Here is a 15,093-nt window from a genome sequence, read left to right as displayed (position 1 = left end):
AAAACAAAAAAGTAACACATTAGATAAGAGTCTCATCGCTCTTTCCCCTCCCCTGCCTGTTTGCTTTTTTTATATTTCATTCATAAAATGCAGCATCAGATGCCACTCCATTTTCACGCCAGCCAAGGGTTGCTAGGCAACAGGAGTCGCTAAAGCCAGTCAGGCAAAAGGAAACTTGCTTTTACCCACATACGTTATCAATCAAATGCCATAGTCCTGGAAAAAAAGATAATTAAGTGCCTGCAAAGGTGGCTTTCGGTCGGATGATCAGGCTCCAATTTTGTCTGTGCTTGCTACCCCATTTTGTGCCGACTCTGATGTCCGCCTGGAGCGCTTCCTTTTAGCGAATGGCACACAAGCAACTTATTGGGAGAACCAATGGGAAAGCAACACTTTTTTTAAATCCCTGAGAGCAAGTGTAATTACGTTTTGGGGAATGCTTGATTTTGTTTCATAACTTGGACTTTTTCTTCTTTTTTTCTAGACCGATTATCCTCACAAGGATCACAGGGGGTGCTGGAGCCTTTCCCAGCTAACTATGGGCACCAGGCTGTGAACACCCTGAATTGGTGACCAGCCAATCACATGGCACAAAGAGACAAACAACCAATCATCATAGTAAGGGCTATTTAGACTGTTTGACCATCCTAGCATGCATTGTTAGGGATGTGGGTGGAAACCGGAGAAAACCCACGCAAGGCGAACATGCAAAGTCCACACAGTGAGGACCGACCTAGGATCAAACCCTCGACCCCAGAACTGTGAGGCCGATGTGCTAACCACTCGCCCGCTGGGCCTATTTTTCTTATCTTATAAATTGACAGGCAGGGCGTAAAATATGTGGAATCACCCAGGTGTATACAGTATTAGGATACTGCTGATCTGTTTTTATTTGGGTGAATTTGGTTGTTGGTGCAGGAGAGCTGTGCCTCCTCGGTATCTCTCCCTCCCTCGTCCGTCTGCCGTGCCGCGTCCTGCCAAGCCGTCCAGACCGCGCCGCGCGTGCGTTCCATTCTGACCAACATTTCTAAAAATAGCTAGTCGTTGACGTCACTCGACGGAACGCGTATGAGTCGTTTAGCGACGGTAAAGGGGAGTGGGAGGGGGCGATGGCGGGGGTTGGTCTGTATTAAGGACACTGGAGACAGACGCCGTGATTTAGTGAGGAAATGTAAAGTGCCGCACCTCCAGCAGTCAAACGACAGCCTCGCACGTCGAAACATTGTCACGGTCCCTCCACGCCAGCTCAGCGGCGGAGGAAAATATCAGTGACGTTACACCGTTGCCGCCCACCACCCCACCTTAGTTTAGTGGGGCGGCGTGATGCTGTCGTCGGTTTGTAGCGGACCAATCAGAGCGCTGCGTCGCACGTCGCCGTTAGACTGCAAGCCAATGAGGAGCCGGAGATTGGCTGTCAATCAAGCCGCATTCTGTTTAGTGGGCGGGACGTTTAACGGGCTGTAGTTCCGTCATCCTTCTCATCTCCGGGGCTACAGGGGGGCCAATGTTGATTTGGACGAATTCCCGAAGAAATAGGTGGACTTTTCATCGGGGAAAGCTGTTTGCTGGCGTGAAGGCGTTCGACTGATAACAACACATCGTCTCCTCCCACCTCTTGTGTGTTTTGGACGCTGGGGTGAAGGTGGGAAGCCAGGGGGGCCTCGCTCGGAGGGGCTGCAAGGAGGCATCGGAGAAGACTGGCTCCTCCGCGGAGAACGAGAGGCTGCACCCTCGCTCTATTAGTCGCCTGCTACTCGACACATTGTTTTGGATTTGGGGAATCGAGGCCAGTCCCGATCGAGCTTCGACCTGTTTGGCGGAGAGCGAGAGTGAGCCATCCTCCGTTGACAGGTTGTCATCATGGGCAACGCGCCCACGGCCAGGAAGGGCAACGAGATGGAAAGCGGTGAGTAGAGCAAAAAAAAACAGAAAAAAGCATCACGCTTCACACCTGAGCGTCACCTGCCTGCCACACGCACGCCTCCTTTCAAACACCGTTTTAGGCCTTGCGATGGATGCTTTTCGTTTGTATGAAATCAAAACAGCGAGAATATCAGCCTTCACAATATTCCTACAGTCCAAGCCGTATATTATGTAAGTTCTCTAGTATACTGTAGTATGTATGTTCATTACTTGGTTTGTGATTGAAGGGATGCAGAGTATATTTGAAAGACATTAGTGTATTGTCCTTTTTTTGCATTTGGTGTGAAATTGGGTAAGGAAATCATCCTTTTGTAAAGTTTAAATCATCCTTGTGAGGTGTGCAGAATGGGAAATAATACTAAGGGGGATCACGTTCCTTAAATAACAAGGGTCAAAGTTAAAGCGGACAAATCCGGCCCGGCAAATTTTATGTGAGAGGAAAGGATGTGTGTGAAGTGTTTCTTCACTTTTTGGGTGAAAGGAAATGTCGTGAGGGTTAGTAGTGACTTATATTTGCATGACATTGACTGCAATAGACGTCCAATATGAACAGTCCACACTGTTAACCACACAATAACGATTATCATGATATGGCGTTTAGTCCGAAACTCAATTTATGATATTCTTTGATATAACTATTAAAGAGAAAACCATGCTACTTACAGCAACACTATTATTGCAATATTCTTCTAAAGAACTGAGTGTCTTTCTCAACATAGAAACATCTGTAGTAGAAAACATTGCGGTTTAATCGTTAAACAGTGGCACCTTTAAAAAAAAAAATCATTTCCAGGTCCAAGGATGTTGATAACCATTTTAGAAACAAAATATTGTGTTGGTGTTGTCTTCTACAGTCAAGGAGTTCCTTGCTAAAGCCAAAGAGGACTTCCTGAAGAAGTGGGAGAATCCTGAACAGGTGAGGGAAAAACATCAGATAAACTTATACTAGTGGTAAGAGATGGGTCATCCCTGTGTGGAGTTTTCATGTTCTCTCTGGGCTTGCGTGGGTTTTTCCCCTCATCCCAAACATGCATGCTAGGCTGGTTGAGCACTCTAAATTGCCCTTAGGTAAATAACAAATGAAAGTTGCAAGGGTTCCTAATGAAGTACAATGCATGTTGTAATGTCATCATTCTAAAGCTTAGAAATTATTTTTTTAAAGGACATTTGAAAAGCCTTCATCAGACAAAAAACTAACCCAACTGACACTTTTTGTTTTGGCCTATCAGAACACTGCTGGCCTGGAGCAGTTTGAGAGGTTGAAAACTCTAGGCACAGGCTCATTTGGTCGTGTTATGCTGGTGAGGCACAGAGAAACGGGACAGCATTACGCCATGAAGATCCTCAACAAGCAGAAGGTCAGTCCAGGCCAGAGATCAGGCTGCACTATCTTCCATAAAGTTCAATTACAAAGTGGGGTTGCTCACACAACAAATTTCTTGGCTTATTTAAACTGATAAATATCAAAGAATTTCATTAAGAAGCTTGCCATTGACAACAACAGATGTCCAATCCATTCTGGCTAGAATTTTCAATAGCACAAAAACATGATCATTTTCCCGCCTTCAAAATTGAATGTCACCATCAATCGCAGTCAACTGAATTAAACATTTCTATTCCAAAGATGATCCATTGAACTTCTCCCTTTCCCTAAATTGTAGGTGGTCAAGCTCAAGCAGATAGAGCACACTCTCAATGAGAAGAGAATACTTCAGGCCGTTAACTTTCCTTTCCTTGTGCGGTTAGAGTACTCGTTTAAGGTAAGGCTTTCACCATTATGTTTTTTACTCCGAATGTGTCTCAATGGTGGTTGATGTCGTGTGAGAACACTTCTACAGCAGACGTGTTCCCTAGTGGCCATACTCCTCTTGAGCTTTTATCCATTTAAGCTGTTTGGATGAACCTTAAATGCCCCAGGATTGAATACCTTGATGTCGCAGATAAACCTATTAGTCCCAGGGTTGCTCAGTGTCCGTTTTATAGCAATCAAACATTTCACAGAAGTAACTGTCATTCCACAGTAATTAATACGTTTTTATATTCGAAAAATAAATATCTGCTTTTCAATCGATTTATGGCCCATGTTTTTTAGGACTTTTTTGACTGCAGACCCATTTGAATTGTATTGCCAATTTTGGAAGGCAGAGCGGCTCTTAGTGGTTGGTTTTAGGCACTACACTATAGTGCTTCTAAATTAAAGATCACACTATACATTGGTAGCATTAAAATGATGTCTTGTGATGATAGGGTTAAAAAAAGTTGAGTAATGAACACAATATTTCTGAAAATTTGACGGAAGAGAAAAATTCACCATATTTTCAATTCATTTCTTTTCCCATTTAAAGGACAACACTAACCTTTACATGGTGATGGAGTATGTGCCAGGAGGAGAGATGTTCTCCCATCTACGAAGAATTGGCAGATTTAGGTAATCATCAAGAGTTTTTTGGGGGGATAGCGTATCTGAAAAAAGTGTGTTACTACATTTTGGCTGATTTGTGCTCAACTCTATAACGTGTTTGCTTGTGCATATCTACTTGCATTTTCAGTGAGCCTCATGCTCGGTTCTACGCTGCTCAAATTGTACTGACCTTCGAGTACCTGCATGCTTTGGATCTAATCTACAGAGATCTGAAACCTGAAAACCTTCTCATAGACCAACAAGGTTACATACAGGTAAATGTAGCCCATGATGAATAAATATATGAGCATATTGAATAATATACTGTAGCCAGGGAGAAAATATACATTCACTATTTAGCTTTTTTTGGGCGGTGGGCTCATGTTTAGTCCTATGTGTATTAATAGTGCAGACACCCACAAGGCCGGCATTATAAATCTCAGCTAAATAATAATCCAATGCCAGCAAGGCAAATGTATCTCTTTGCACATTTTGTTTGAAGTTCTTTAATTTTACTGTTCCATTAGATGAGAGATGTCAAATTAGCCTGTTTTCATTTATACAACAGCATAAATCATGTCTACATGAGATAAATTAATGCTGCTGTTCAATCAAAAGATTCAGTCCTTTGCATTGCAGGTGTCAGTCAGAGTAAATTGAGAGGATAACGTAGAAAGGCAGTACTTAGAGACTATATGCATGGATGGATCACTGATTTCACTCAAGACTTTTTGTCCTGACAGGTGACAGATTTTGGCTTTGCCAAACGTGTAAAAGGCAGGACCTGGACACTGTGTGGCACCCCAGAATACCTGGCCCCTGAAATCATCCTCAGTAAGGTAAACTATTATTGAAGTAAATTGAATTGTGTGAATTGAAGTATGCATACATACAGTAATACACTTTTAGCTAACTGCTCCCGTCTGCACTTAGGCTATTTATGAGCGTCTCATACACTGTACTGTAAAACATATGCCTTTCCAATTAGGGATATAACAAGGCAGTGGATTGGTGGGCCCTGGGCGTGCTGGTCTATGAGATGGCTGCTGGTTACCCCCCTTTCTTTGCTGACCAGCCTATTCAAATCTATGAGAAGATTGTATCGGGAAAGGTATGATTCACTCTCTGACTGACACACTCACTCACTTGTAATTCACAGCCATGTGCAGTATGTATTGAAAATGAAGCCTTTATTGCTTTGTTTTCTTTTTACAATGTTAATACTACTAGACCACAGAAGTCAAAGTGGCGGCCCGGGGGCCAAATCTGGCCCGCCGCATCATTTTGTGCGGCCCGAGAAAGTAAATCATGACTGCCAACTTTCTGTTTTTGGGTCAAATTAAATTGAAGAGGATAGATGTATATTCAATTTCCTGATTTTCCCCCTTTTAAATTAATAATTGTAATTTTTTAATCCATTTTTATGTGTTTTTAGTTCAAAAATCATTTTGTAAAATCTAAAAATATATTTTAAAAAGCTAAAATAAACATTATTTTAGATCTATAAAAAAACTGAATATTCAAGCCCTTTAATCCAATTCATTTAATCCATTTATTAAAAAAAATCTAAATATTATATCTAAAATGGTCCGGCCCACATGAAATCGAGTTGACGTTAAAGCGGCCCGCGAACAAACCCGAGTCTGACACCCTTGTACTCGACAAAAGAGAGTAAAGAATGAAATCTTTAAACTACAGAGGTGCAACTCTATGTATATCTTCAGTTGCAGTGGTGCATGCTGATGATGCTTATGTAGGCACTTCAATCATAACTATAATAATTGCAAGCCGCTAGCTATATTGTAATGCAGTCGTTGGTTTAATCGTCTCATCATGGAAAAATAGTAACCACGGCAGCCTATCTACGGCAGTCAGGCAGGAATCCCTAACATAAAACAAGAATCCCCGCCAACCCTCCATAAATAAATAAATAACATAAAACACACAGACATGTACGAGATGATGTATTTGGGGAATTGGAGGCTATAATTTAGCGGCACAGCCATTGACGCCTACTCGTGAAAAACATTTCACAAAAGTCGGAAAACAATATTCTGCTGGTCTTAAAATATCAGTCAAAATGCTCTAAACTGGTTGGTCTAAATTTGTGTTGTCCTTTTGGAAAATGATTTCCACAGAAATATGAGTTAAATGTGATGTAAAAGAACCATAAAACATTTCATTTGATATTCTGTCGCTTTTCATGACTTCCTTGTGTTTTATTTTACTTTGCATTTTTCAACCGAGGCGAAAGAGGGAGGAGCTCCCTGTCCATTAAATCCAAAAAATAATTTGTTGTCTGCCTTAGGTGCGTTTCCCGTCCCACTTCAGCTCCGACCTAAAGGACCTCTTGAGAAACCTGCTACAGGTCAAGAATTGCTGCTTTTGAATTAAAACTTTCCAGTTATTGTTTGTTTTTTAGTTCTTTTAATTAATCATTAATTATGTTTTTTTTGCTTCAATTTTTTTCAATGAATCATAATGGGGAAAAAAGTGTTTATGTTTTATTTGCAGGTCGACCTTACTAAACGCTTCGGGAACCTCAAAAACGGGGTCAACGACATAAAGGGACACAAGTGGTTCTCAACTACTGACTGGATTGCCATTTACCAGAAAAAAGTGTGTATCATTTCTAAATCAGGAATTTTAAGCCTATACAATACGCTATCAATTAATTGGATAACAACACAAACTTTGCTGATATTACAGTCTGCCATAATCCAATTATGATTGAAAGAACTTTCATTGATTTAAAACTACACCCATTGAACCAAAAGCAGTAAAAAAAAGCACAATTTTGACAATGTTGTCCCTATAACAAAAGATGTTGATATATTTTTTTCAACCCTCTAATATTTCCATGTCCTTATTTTTTGGTGTGCAAACGTTGCAAAATTGTGATCTCCGACTCCACAGGTGGAAGCTCCTTTTGTCCCCAAGTTTAAGGGACCGGGCGACACCAGCAACTTTGACGACTACGAGGAGGAGGAGATCCGCGTTTCCTTCAATGAGAAATGTGCCAAGGAGTTTGCTGAGTTCTAACGTGAGTCAATGAAGGAATCAGGGGGAGTGAGAGCTTTGCTGGTCATGTGGTATGTGGATGGAAGGAGGAGCATCCCGTCTCCTGTCACAATCACAAGCGCCAGCTGCAAAAAGAGGGAAAATGGGATTGAGCAAGCAGACTGATAACCAGCAGTGTTGCCTTTTTCTGTTCTACTTTCTTTACGATTCTGTCTCATGTATGGATCCCTTTATAACGAAGGTGTGCTTCAGAATGGCCTCTACGGTTTCTTCTCTGCTGGTATGGTTTCATTTGTCACATTTGCAGCCCAAGAGAGGCAAAGGCATTTGTTAGAATCAACTGATCCATTTCTTTTTGTCACATGAAGATCACTGGGACTGGTCCAGCGGAAGTCTGCACTCATTTTTTTTTTTATTCACATAATTGGCCATCTTGCTCTTCATCTGGGGAGCAACATAATGTTTTAAGAAAACACTCAAAACAAGACGTGCAAAGATACACATTCGGCTTGGAAGGCTTTGGTTCCGCAACTTAACTGTTTTGTTGTTGTAGACAGTCAAGTCACCGACGTGATTGGATCATCAAACATACTATATTGCAGACAGAAGTCACTCTTGATGATGGTATGTGTCTGTATTTACTCTCATTGCGACATGGCACCCACTTTTAAATGTTCAAATGTGTCTCCGGTGATATCATGTTGCGCTAACTAACACAAAGACATGTTTTAATAGTGTGAAGGAACATAAAATATTACATAATGGTATCTCAGGTTCGAACATATCGCTTGTAGGGGACATTGGATAAACAAAGCTAACACGTTTCAAGTTCTGGTCAGAATTTAAAGGGAAAAAAGGGAATCTTTTTAGATATTTGATTAGTGTCTTCCACATTTTCTGTCCTTCCATTTGGTTTTGTGACTGGACAAAAGCCTGTGCTGTTTGTGCTCAGATCTCACCCACTCTGCATGTTTTTACCCTTGAAAAAGACCATCTGAGGCAGAGCACCTCACACTGCTTCTGGATTACCAGATCGCTCTTGATCTGCCATTGATGTTGGTCTTACTTGTGTCCTTTTTTCCCTCTTTTTTTCTACATATTCTAATCTTTCCTCTTATCACTTGAAATGTTGATGACTTTAGCAAATCTAGCCCATCCATTTCTTTCGTCAAATGTTTTATTCGATATTGTGATAGGGAAAAAAGACTATGGTATGAAACCCGGGCTCTCGCACTCAAGTAGTCCATAGTTTCGTAAATCTAATGTGGGCTCAATGGCCCGTTCGTATTTGGTGAGCGCTGACCTGATTCGAACTTTTGGCCCCGTTTGTAAGATGATTCCTTTTATTTTCCCTGCACGATGATGCAAAAGTGCAGGATATTCTAATGACTTAAATTTCATGCAGTAAGCACTTTTTTTAAAATTAATAATTTATCTCCCTGTCAATGTCACCCCCCCACCCAATATTTTTTCTCTCTTGTGAAGTGAGATGGAATCATTTTGACAAATTGATCTGAGGTCCAATTCAAAATCACATTCATTTAAAATTAATATTTTTTTATACTATTGCAGTCCACTTGTTAGACCTTTGAGGTTTTTATCCCACTTCCATCCAATTCAATGATGGCTGGCAAGAGTCAAAATCAGAACCAAATTTGAAGTTATGATCACACAACAATGTTGTAAGTCTCATTCATATTTCTGCACAAGGCTGACGTATGTGGTCGCACGTTTGGGCAAATGAGAGGCTTCAGTTTGAACCATGTTAACCCCCCACACCTGCATCTTAGCACACAGACACACACACACACACACACACACACACAAACACACACACACACACACAGCAAAGGGAAGTCACGACAGCAAGTGACATCAAAACGTGAGTGTAATATTTTGCAACATTAAATCATTCCAATAAAGTTTTACTTGTAAAATTGGCCTGAAGTTGTCATTTTCCCCCCTATGGTGTATTTGTTATTTCTTTAATGTTGACATACACGACTGTCCATGGTCTGCCATAGGTCACTATGTACTTTCTCTTGCATGTCATTTTGTTGATACTTTTTATACTAATTCCTCTCTTTTCTATGTAATTTGGAAAGTGGAAATCCAGTATTTGTTGCAACATAAAATTATATGTTTACTAAAGCTCACAAGCAAACTCCACGCAGCAAAGACCAACCTGGGATTGAACCCTCAACCCCAGAACAGTGAGGCCAACGTGCTAACCACTCGTCCATTGTCATCAATAGAGAAGTCCACATATCTCATTATAATTCCATACGCTGATAAACAACTAAATGAGTCAACTTTCTCAATCCACCTTTGACGGCGTTAGACGTCCAAACTCCTGGACTTGGGAGGGGTGGCTGTGAATCACCAAGCTTGAATGCCATTGACGGTAATAAGCAAGACTGCTAGCCCCGCCCAGTCAACATGAACTGGACGTCTCTCATCGTCAAATGCTGGCAATGATTAAACGACATTTGTTATTGTGTAAATTTGAAATACTTTTGAATACAAGTAAAAACAGAGATATAGTCATTTTTTAAATTGTATTTATTTTTTTAAAGACGTGACTACCCCACCACCACCAGCAGCACTACCTTCCCCAGCGTACCTCTCAACCGCCCATCGACGGCTACCACCACGCGGCGCAAACGAAGCCCGCCGCGCGTAGCGTGCGTCAGCCTTTGTGCATCCACCGTGGACCGAACGCGATGACGCGGTGAACAAAGGACGCGGCTGTGATGCGCCAAACGCGAGACAATTCCACCTTAAATGCCGTCGCGCTCCACCTTAAGCGCACATTTGTGGCCACCGAACGGGCTTCCGTAGCGCCCGTCCAGCCGGGGAGTCGCACGCCGCTTTGACACAGCAGCGCCACTTGGGGAAAAAAACAACAAAACCCGCACCCGCACCACCACCACCCCCACGCGTTCTTGGGCCGAACCCCGACGACAAACATGTCTGGACCCAACAAGTACGGAGAGTGGATCCTGGAAACAATCGACTCTCTCCGTTCGCGGAAAGCGCGCCCGGATCTGGAACGGATTTGTCGAATGGTCCGGAGGCGACACGGGTCGGACCCAGACCGAACCCGGCTAGAACTGGAAAAACTGATTGAAGCGCAGACTGTGCTCAAAGTTAGCTACAAGGGCTCCATCTCTTATCGGAACGCGGCTAAGGTTCAGAGGAAAAGCCGAAAGAAGAGCGAAGACGTCCTGCACAACAACGGCGACGGCTTCACCGACCAGGAGGACGACTCGGAGCCCAGCCCGTCTCAGCTGCAGACGGCGGCCGCCAAGCAGAACGCCTCTCCCGGGGAGGGCGTCGCGAGTGCATCGTCCGGATCCCTCGGCCGAGAGAAGCCGGTCGCAGCGGATGACACCCGCAACAAAACTTCCAGGCACGCGCTCGCCCAGCAGTCGGAACTTGCCGGGTGGCCCTCGGACCTGGGCGAGCGGCTGGGACGGGGACAGGCTCTGGTCCGCAGCCTGGCCAAAAAGCACCTCCTGGGGACGGCCGCCGTCGCCCCCCTCCCCTCGGCCGCAAAAGGCCCCGTCAAGCCGCTCGAGCTCAAAGAGATTTGGGGCTATTTGAGCGACCAGGAGAAGATGACGACGGGGGGCAAAGTCCAAGTGGTGGTGGAACGAGAGGTGGCAGGCCATGGCAGGCTGCGCAAGACTCGCTGCGGGAACCTGAGTCTCCCCCTCCGGGGGATGACGACAACGCAAGTGTCCCCCGGCGGTCTCACGTTGCAAGCCCCGATCAAGGTGGGCGACACTAACTTAATATTTGCAACACGTCCGAACCCCGGCGCGGCAGAACGCCGTCTGCTGTTAAATTCATGAAAGCTGCTCGACATCGTGAACGTTATTATAAAACGCGCTCCACTTCCCCGACCAAATACATATATAGGGGGACGCGTGTGCGTGTGGAAGTCTCGGCTTTTAGCACAAAAGCTGCAGGTTACGGCAAAGGAGCGGCTCCTGAAAAGGAAATAATACATTAAAAAAAACGGGCGCGCATGTTGCGAGCGCGTTTCTGCATCGCGCGTGCACGAGCGACTTGGGCAAGTGATGACGTTTCATTGGACTCGGGAACTCCGCTCGTTTTGCAAAACCTGAACAGACACGACGCTGTTTCCGTAATTTACACAAACTCACGAAGCACTTTGCCCAACAACACACACACAAACATTCTACGCCATTGTTGTATTTTTCTCCCAAGTTGCAGTCATCAACATCACCATCATCATCATCATTATCATCATCATCATTCGGTCCTTTGTATCGCTCTCTCCTCTTTCCTTTCTCCACTCCCACCACGTGACGTATGCACCCGTTTAGTCAATTACACTGATTTAATTTGAACGATGACTTGAAACACGAAAATACACTCCGATTTTCGTGTGTATATACATAGCTAGAGCATGGGTTGATATTTTTGCCATCAGAAACTGGATCTGAAATACTAATCTTGAATTTGAAATACTTGAAATGTAAAACTAAATCTGAATATGGTCAATTAAAACTGTATTGTTTGATTTGATCATTTGCATGAAAATATAAATATAATTCAACATTTGTAATTCACCTTCACACAAAACAAAACAAGAAAAGAATCATTCATTCTCCGAAGCCCTAATCTTCACATGGGATGTGGGGGTGCTGGAGACTATCACAGGCAACTATGGGCAGGTTGGCTACAATGCTGTTTGCGGATCTTAAATTTATGCACAATATGTGCAAGTTTAGTCACAGCAGCATCAAGCTGATTGCAAATCAGTATGTATGTACAGTAGTTTTGATGTATTTGGCACTTTTTTGCTCTTTTGCATCTCTTTTAAAACTCAACTTTCTTTGTACTCACTTGAGGAGAGTGAGCCGATGGAGGAAGATGATGGGCAAGAGGACAGCGAAGAAGAGGAGAATCCCCGTAGTTCTAAAGAAGAAGCAGGACTGTCCCTGATTGCCATGGCAACCACAGCAGCCCTGGCTGAGAAAGCCATTGAAGAACGCAAAGTCCAGAAAGTGTCAGAAGAGCAAAGTGTCTGTCGTCATCCACGTCTTGACAAAGGTGCACATTTTTAATTGCTCAAAACGCATTTGTGTGACTCTCTGGCTTGGATTTGTTAAATTTTCATACTCAGGTGCGAATCGTAATCCGAAAAGTACAGTAATACCTCTCTGACCATGTCGATCAAATCTGTACATTATAACCTGGTGCAGGTCCTCCCAATATTGTAGTGGGGGAATGTCAGTTTAAACTGTTTAATAACATCTAGTATGCATAAGTGGGCAATTCTTAGTAACGGCTACCCTTACATGTGCCTTTTCAGTTATGAACCCCAACAGTAAGACTGGATGTTCACTTCCTTTGGATGCTCCCCCATCGATGATTCCAGCATACGTGGAAGAAAGACCTGCCGTACCCAATCATCTACCTATGGACTTCCAGGTAAATTCCTTCAGGGGTGTCAAACCTGGGCATGGCATATTTGGACCCCGGGCCTCGAGTTTGAGACCCGTGTGTGCTAGACACTTCATGTTACTTTCAATTTGGTACTATATAATGTCTGTAGTTGAGTAACCATTGCCTATAAAAAATCTTTAATTTGTCCATCCATGTATCAACATCTCTTGTCCAATCCTTAATTAGATTTTGTTATGGAAAGTCAAAACTGAAAAAAAAAACATATTTCTCTACCTGCAGAGTCAGAGGCAGCACAACCAGTCTGGCTTTATCGGTGAGTCTCTCCTTCTCATATTGCAGTGCAAAATGAAGTAAACAACAAGAGTACGGAATAAAACCTTTTTCTTTGGGCAGATGTTGGATGTAAAACGGAAGTAGGCGTATCCTCATGTCTGCTCACGCCCACGGCCTCCCCAAGAGAAACTGCCCTCCCAGAAGAACAGGGGACGAATGGTGACGTCAACAATGGAGGGTGAGCACTTATACAGGGTGTTCCAAAATGTTGGACCCCATTTCATAGGCCAATAATTGTGACAATTTTCGTTGGGATGACCTCAAATTTTCACAGCTTGTGTAGAAAGGTTTCAAGTTTTTGTCGGTAACATTTGGCATTTCTATCTTTTCAGGCTAAGAAATGCCATTCATTTAAAAAGAATAGGCATTTCGCGTGTTAGAGTATGCTTGGACTCAGTAAAGAAGGTACCAACTACAAAACAAATTAGGACACCAAAAATTTCAAGAAAAGGGCTGGAATGTGGCTTTCCACACTTGCTCTTTCAACACTCTTCCGAGGACTACGCAGGAAGACTTGTGTGCTTGTCCTAATTTGCTTTCTAGTTGGTGCCTTCTTTGCAAAATTTGTGAAGAAGGCACGCTGCACTGTATTCGGTGACTGAGTCCGAGCATATTTTAACACCTTCCTCTCATTTTTTAGGTATATAAAGATTGAAGGAGTTAAGGGGAGCCCAGTGGACTGGACAGTGTCTGATGTGGTCTCTTATTTTACCATAGCTGGTTTTCCTGAGCAGGCCGCAGCCTTTGAAGCACAGGTGAGGAGTCATTCTCACCGCTAGAGGACAGCGTAGACGCGTTTATTCACTTGTAGATGTTTTATTTTATCTTAATCTTCACTGTATATGGCTTTGCTCAATAGGAAATTGATGGAAAGTCTCTGCTCCTCATGCAACGTAATGACGTATTGACTGGCCTGTCAATCAGGCTTGGCCCTGCTCTTAAAATCTACGAGCGTCACGTGAAGGTTTTGCAAAAGACACACTTTGACGATGTCGACTCTACATGAACCACCGGAAAGTAACGCAGCTATTTTTTTGAAGAAGAAGATATGCATGTAACAGAATATCACAACCACAAATGCATGTAGCTACGCAATTATGGGTTATTCCAGAATTGGAGGACATTTTAAATCCCACCCATCAATTGCACATAAATACTACATTTCGCTACACACGTATGGATAGCATATAATGTTTATTTTGACATTCAACTATATTTATGTATGTTCATTTCATGAATGTTATCCTCTAAATAACTACCTCTTTGCTTTTTCTAATTTTGCCTTCTTCAAATTTCTCTTTAGTATCCACTAACACATTTTCAATTCATACCACAGTTTTCATGATCCTTTGACATATCAAATAAATGTTCAAGATCATTTAATGAATCTTAGTTTTCCAACCAGTTGTTGTCCTACTTATTTGCCTACCTTTGGTAATAAAGACGGGATTTAAAAAATTTGACTTGTGTATCTTCTCTCTGTGCATCTTCACACTGTTCTTGACTTATTGAGAGTTTAAGTTTAATCTTATTTGTGTTCATGGGTTGTTTGTGGATATTGACACTATCAAGGCTTATTTCAATTGTATGTCGCAACTGTAGCTGCAGTAAAGGTTTTATAGTCATTGATAGGTCCATTAATAGGTATACTTTAACAAAGGGAGAGACATCGGAGACATAATCTAGCGTTAAACTTGCAAGTGAGAATCGATCCTGGCTCGTCCTCGCCACCGGAGCATTCTGAAGAAAGGCATCCTCTTCTGTCCATTTAGTCGCACATAATCAAAACACTTACTGTTATCTTATTCAAAATTGCATAAACTAACCGAATAACCCAATTAAGGTAAAAAAACAACTGCAACAACAATTGCATATCAGGTCAGAAACCAAAAACAACTGCGTAAGAATTTGCACAAGTAAGCATAATGATTTCCATAAAAGGTGAAACGACCGACAGTATTTTAAAACAATAT

The 15,093-nt window shown here is 42.6% G+C and overlaps 2 protein-coding genes across 3 annotated transcripts; both read left to right on the top strand.

The window, feature by feature from the left end:
* The first annotated feature begins 1,445 nt into the window (after window positions 1–1,445).
* On the top strand, window positions 1,446–9,285 carry prkacab (protein kinase, cAMP-dependent, catalytic, alpha, genome duplicate b). The gene is made up of 11 exons (XM_077605409.1): window positions 1,446–1,906; window positions 2,778–2,839; window positions 3,153–3,281; window positions 3,585–3,683; window positions 4,269–4,351; window positions 4,473–4,599; window positions 5,068–5,163; window positions 5,313–5,435; window positions 6,633–6,692; window positions 6,839–6,943; window positions 7,241–9,285. The coding sequence occupies exons 1-11, from the start codon at window positions 1,861–1,863 to the stop codon at window positions 7,364–7,366; spliced, it is 1,056 nt and encodes a 351-aa protein (XP_077461535.1). The 5' UTR covers window positions 1,446–1,860; the 3' UTR covers window positions 7,367–9,285.
* A 674-nt stretch (window positions 9,286–9,959) lies between these two features.
* Window positions 9,960–14,509, top strand: samd1b (sterile alpha motif domain containing 1b). 2 transcript variants are annotated; one of them, XM_077605418.1, is made up of 7 exons: window positions 9,960–11,124; window positions 12,232–12,430; window positions 12,693–12,811; window positions 13,067–13,100; window positions 13,181–13,298; window positions 13,761–13,875; window positions 13,980–14,509. In XM_077605418.1, exons 1-7 carry the CDS (start codon window positions 10,315–10,317, stop codon window positions 14,124–14,126), a joined length of 1,542 nt encoding a protein of 513 aa, XP_077461544.1. In that variant the 5' UTR covers window positions 9,960–10,314; the 3' UTR covers window positions 14,127–14,509. The 2 variants fall into 2 exon arrangements, with proteins under 2 accessions (XP_077461544.1, XP_077461543.1); XM_077605417.1 differs by having other exon boundaries at window positions 12,229–12,430.
* Window positions 14,510–15,093: the final 584 nt, after the last annotated feature.

Source organism: Stigmatopora argus, chromosome 7 (assembly GCF_051989625.1).
Source record: "Stigmatopora argus isolate UIUO_Sarg chromosome 7, RoL_Sarg_1.0, whole genome shotgun sequence".
Lineage (NCBI taxonomy): Eukaryota > Metazoa > Chordata > Actinopteri > Syngnathiformes > Syngnathidae > Stigmatopora > Stigmatopora argus.
The sequence above is the reverse complement of the archived record's forward strand: the minus strand, read 5'-3'. Positions and strand labels throughout refer to the sequence as shown.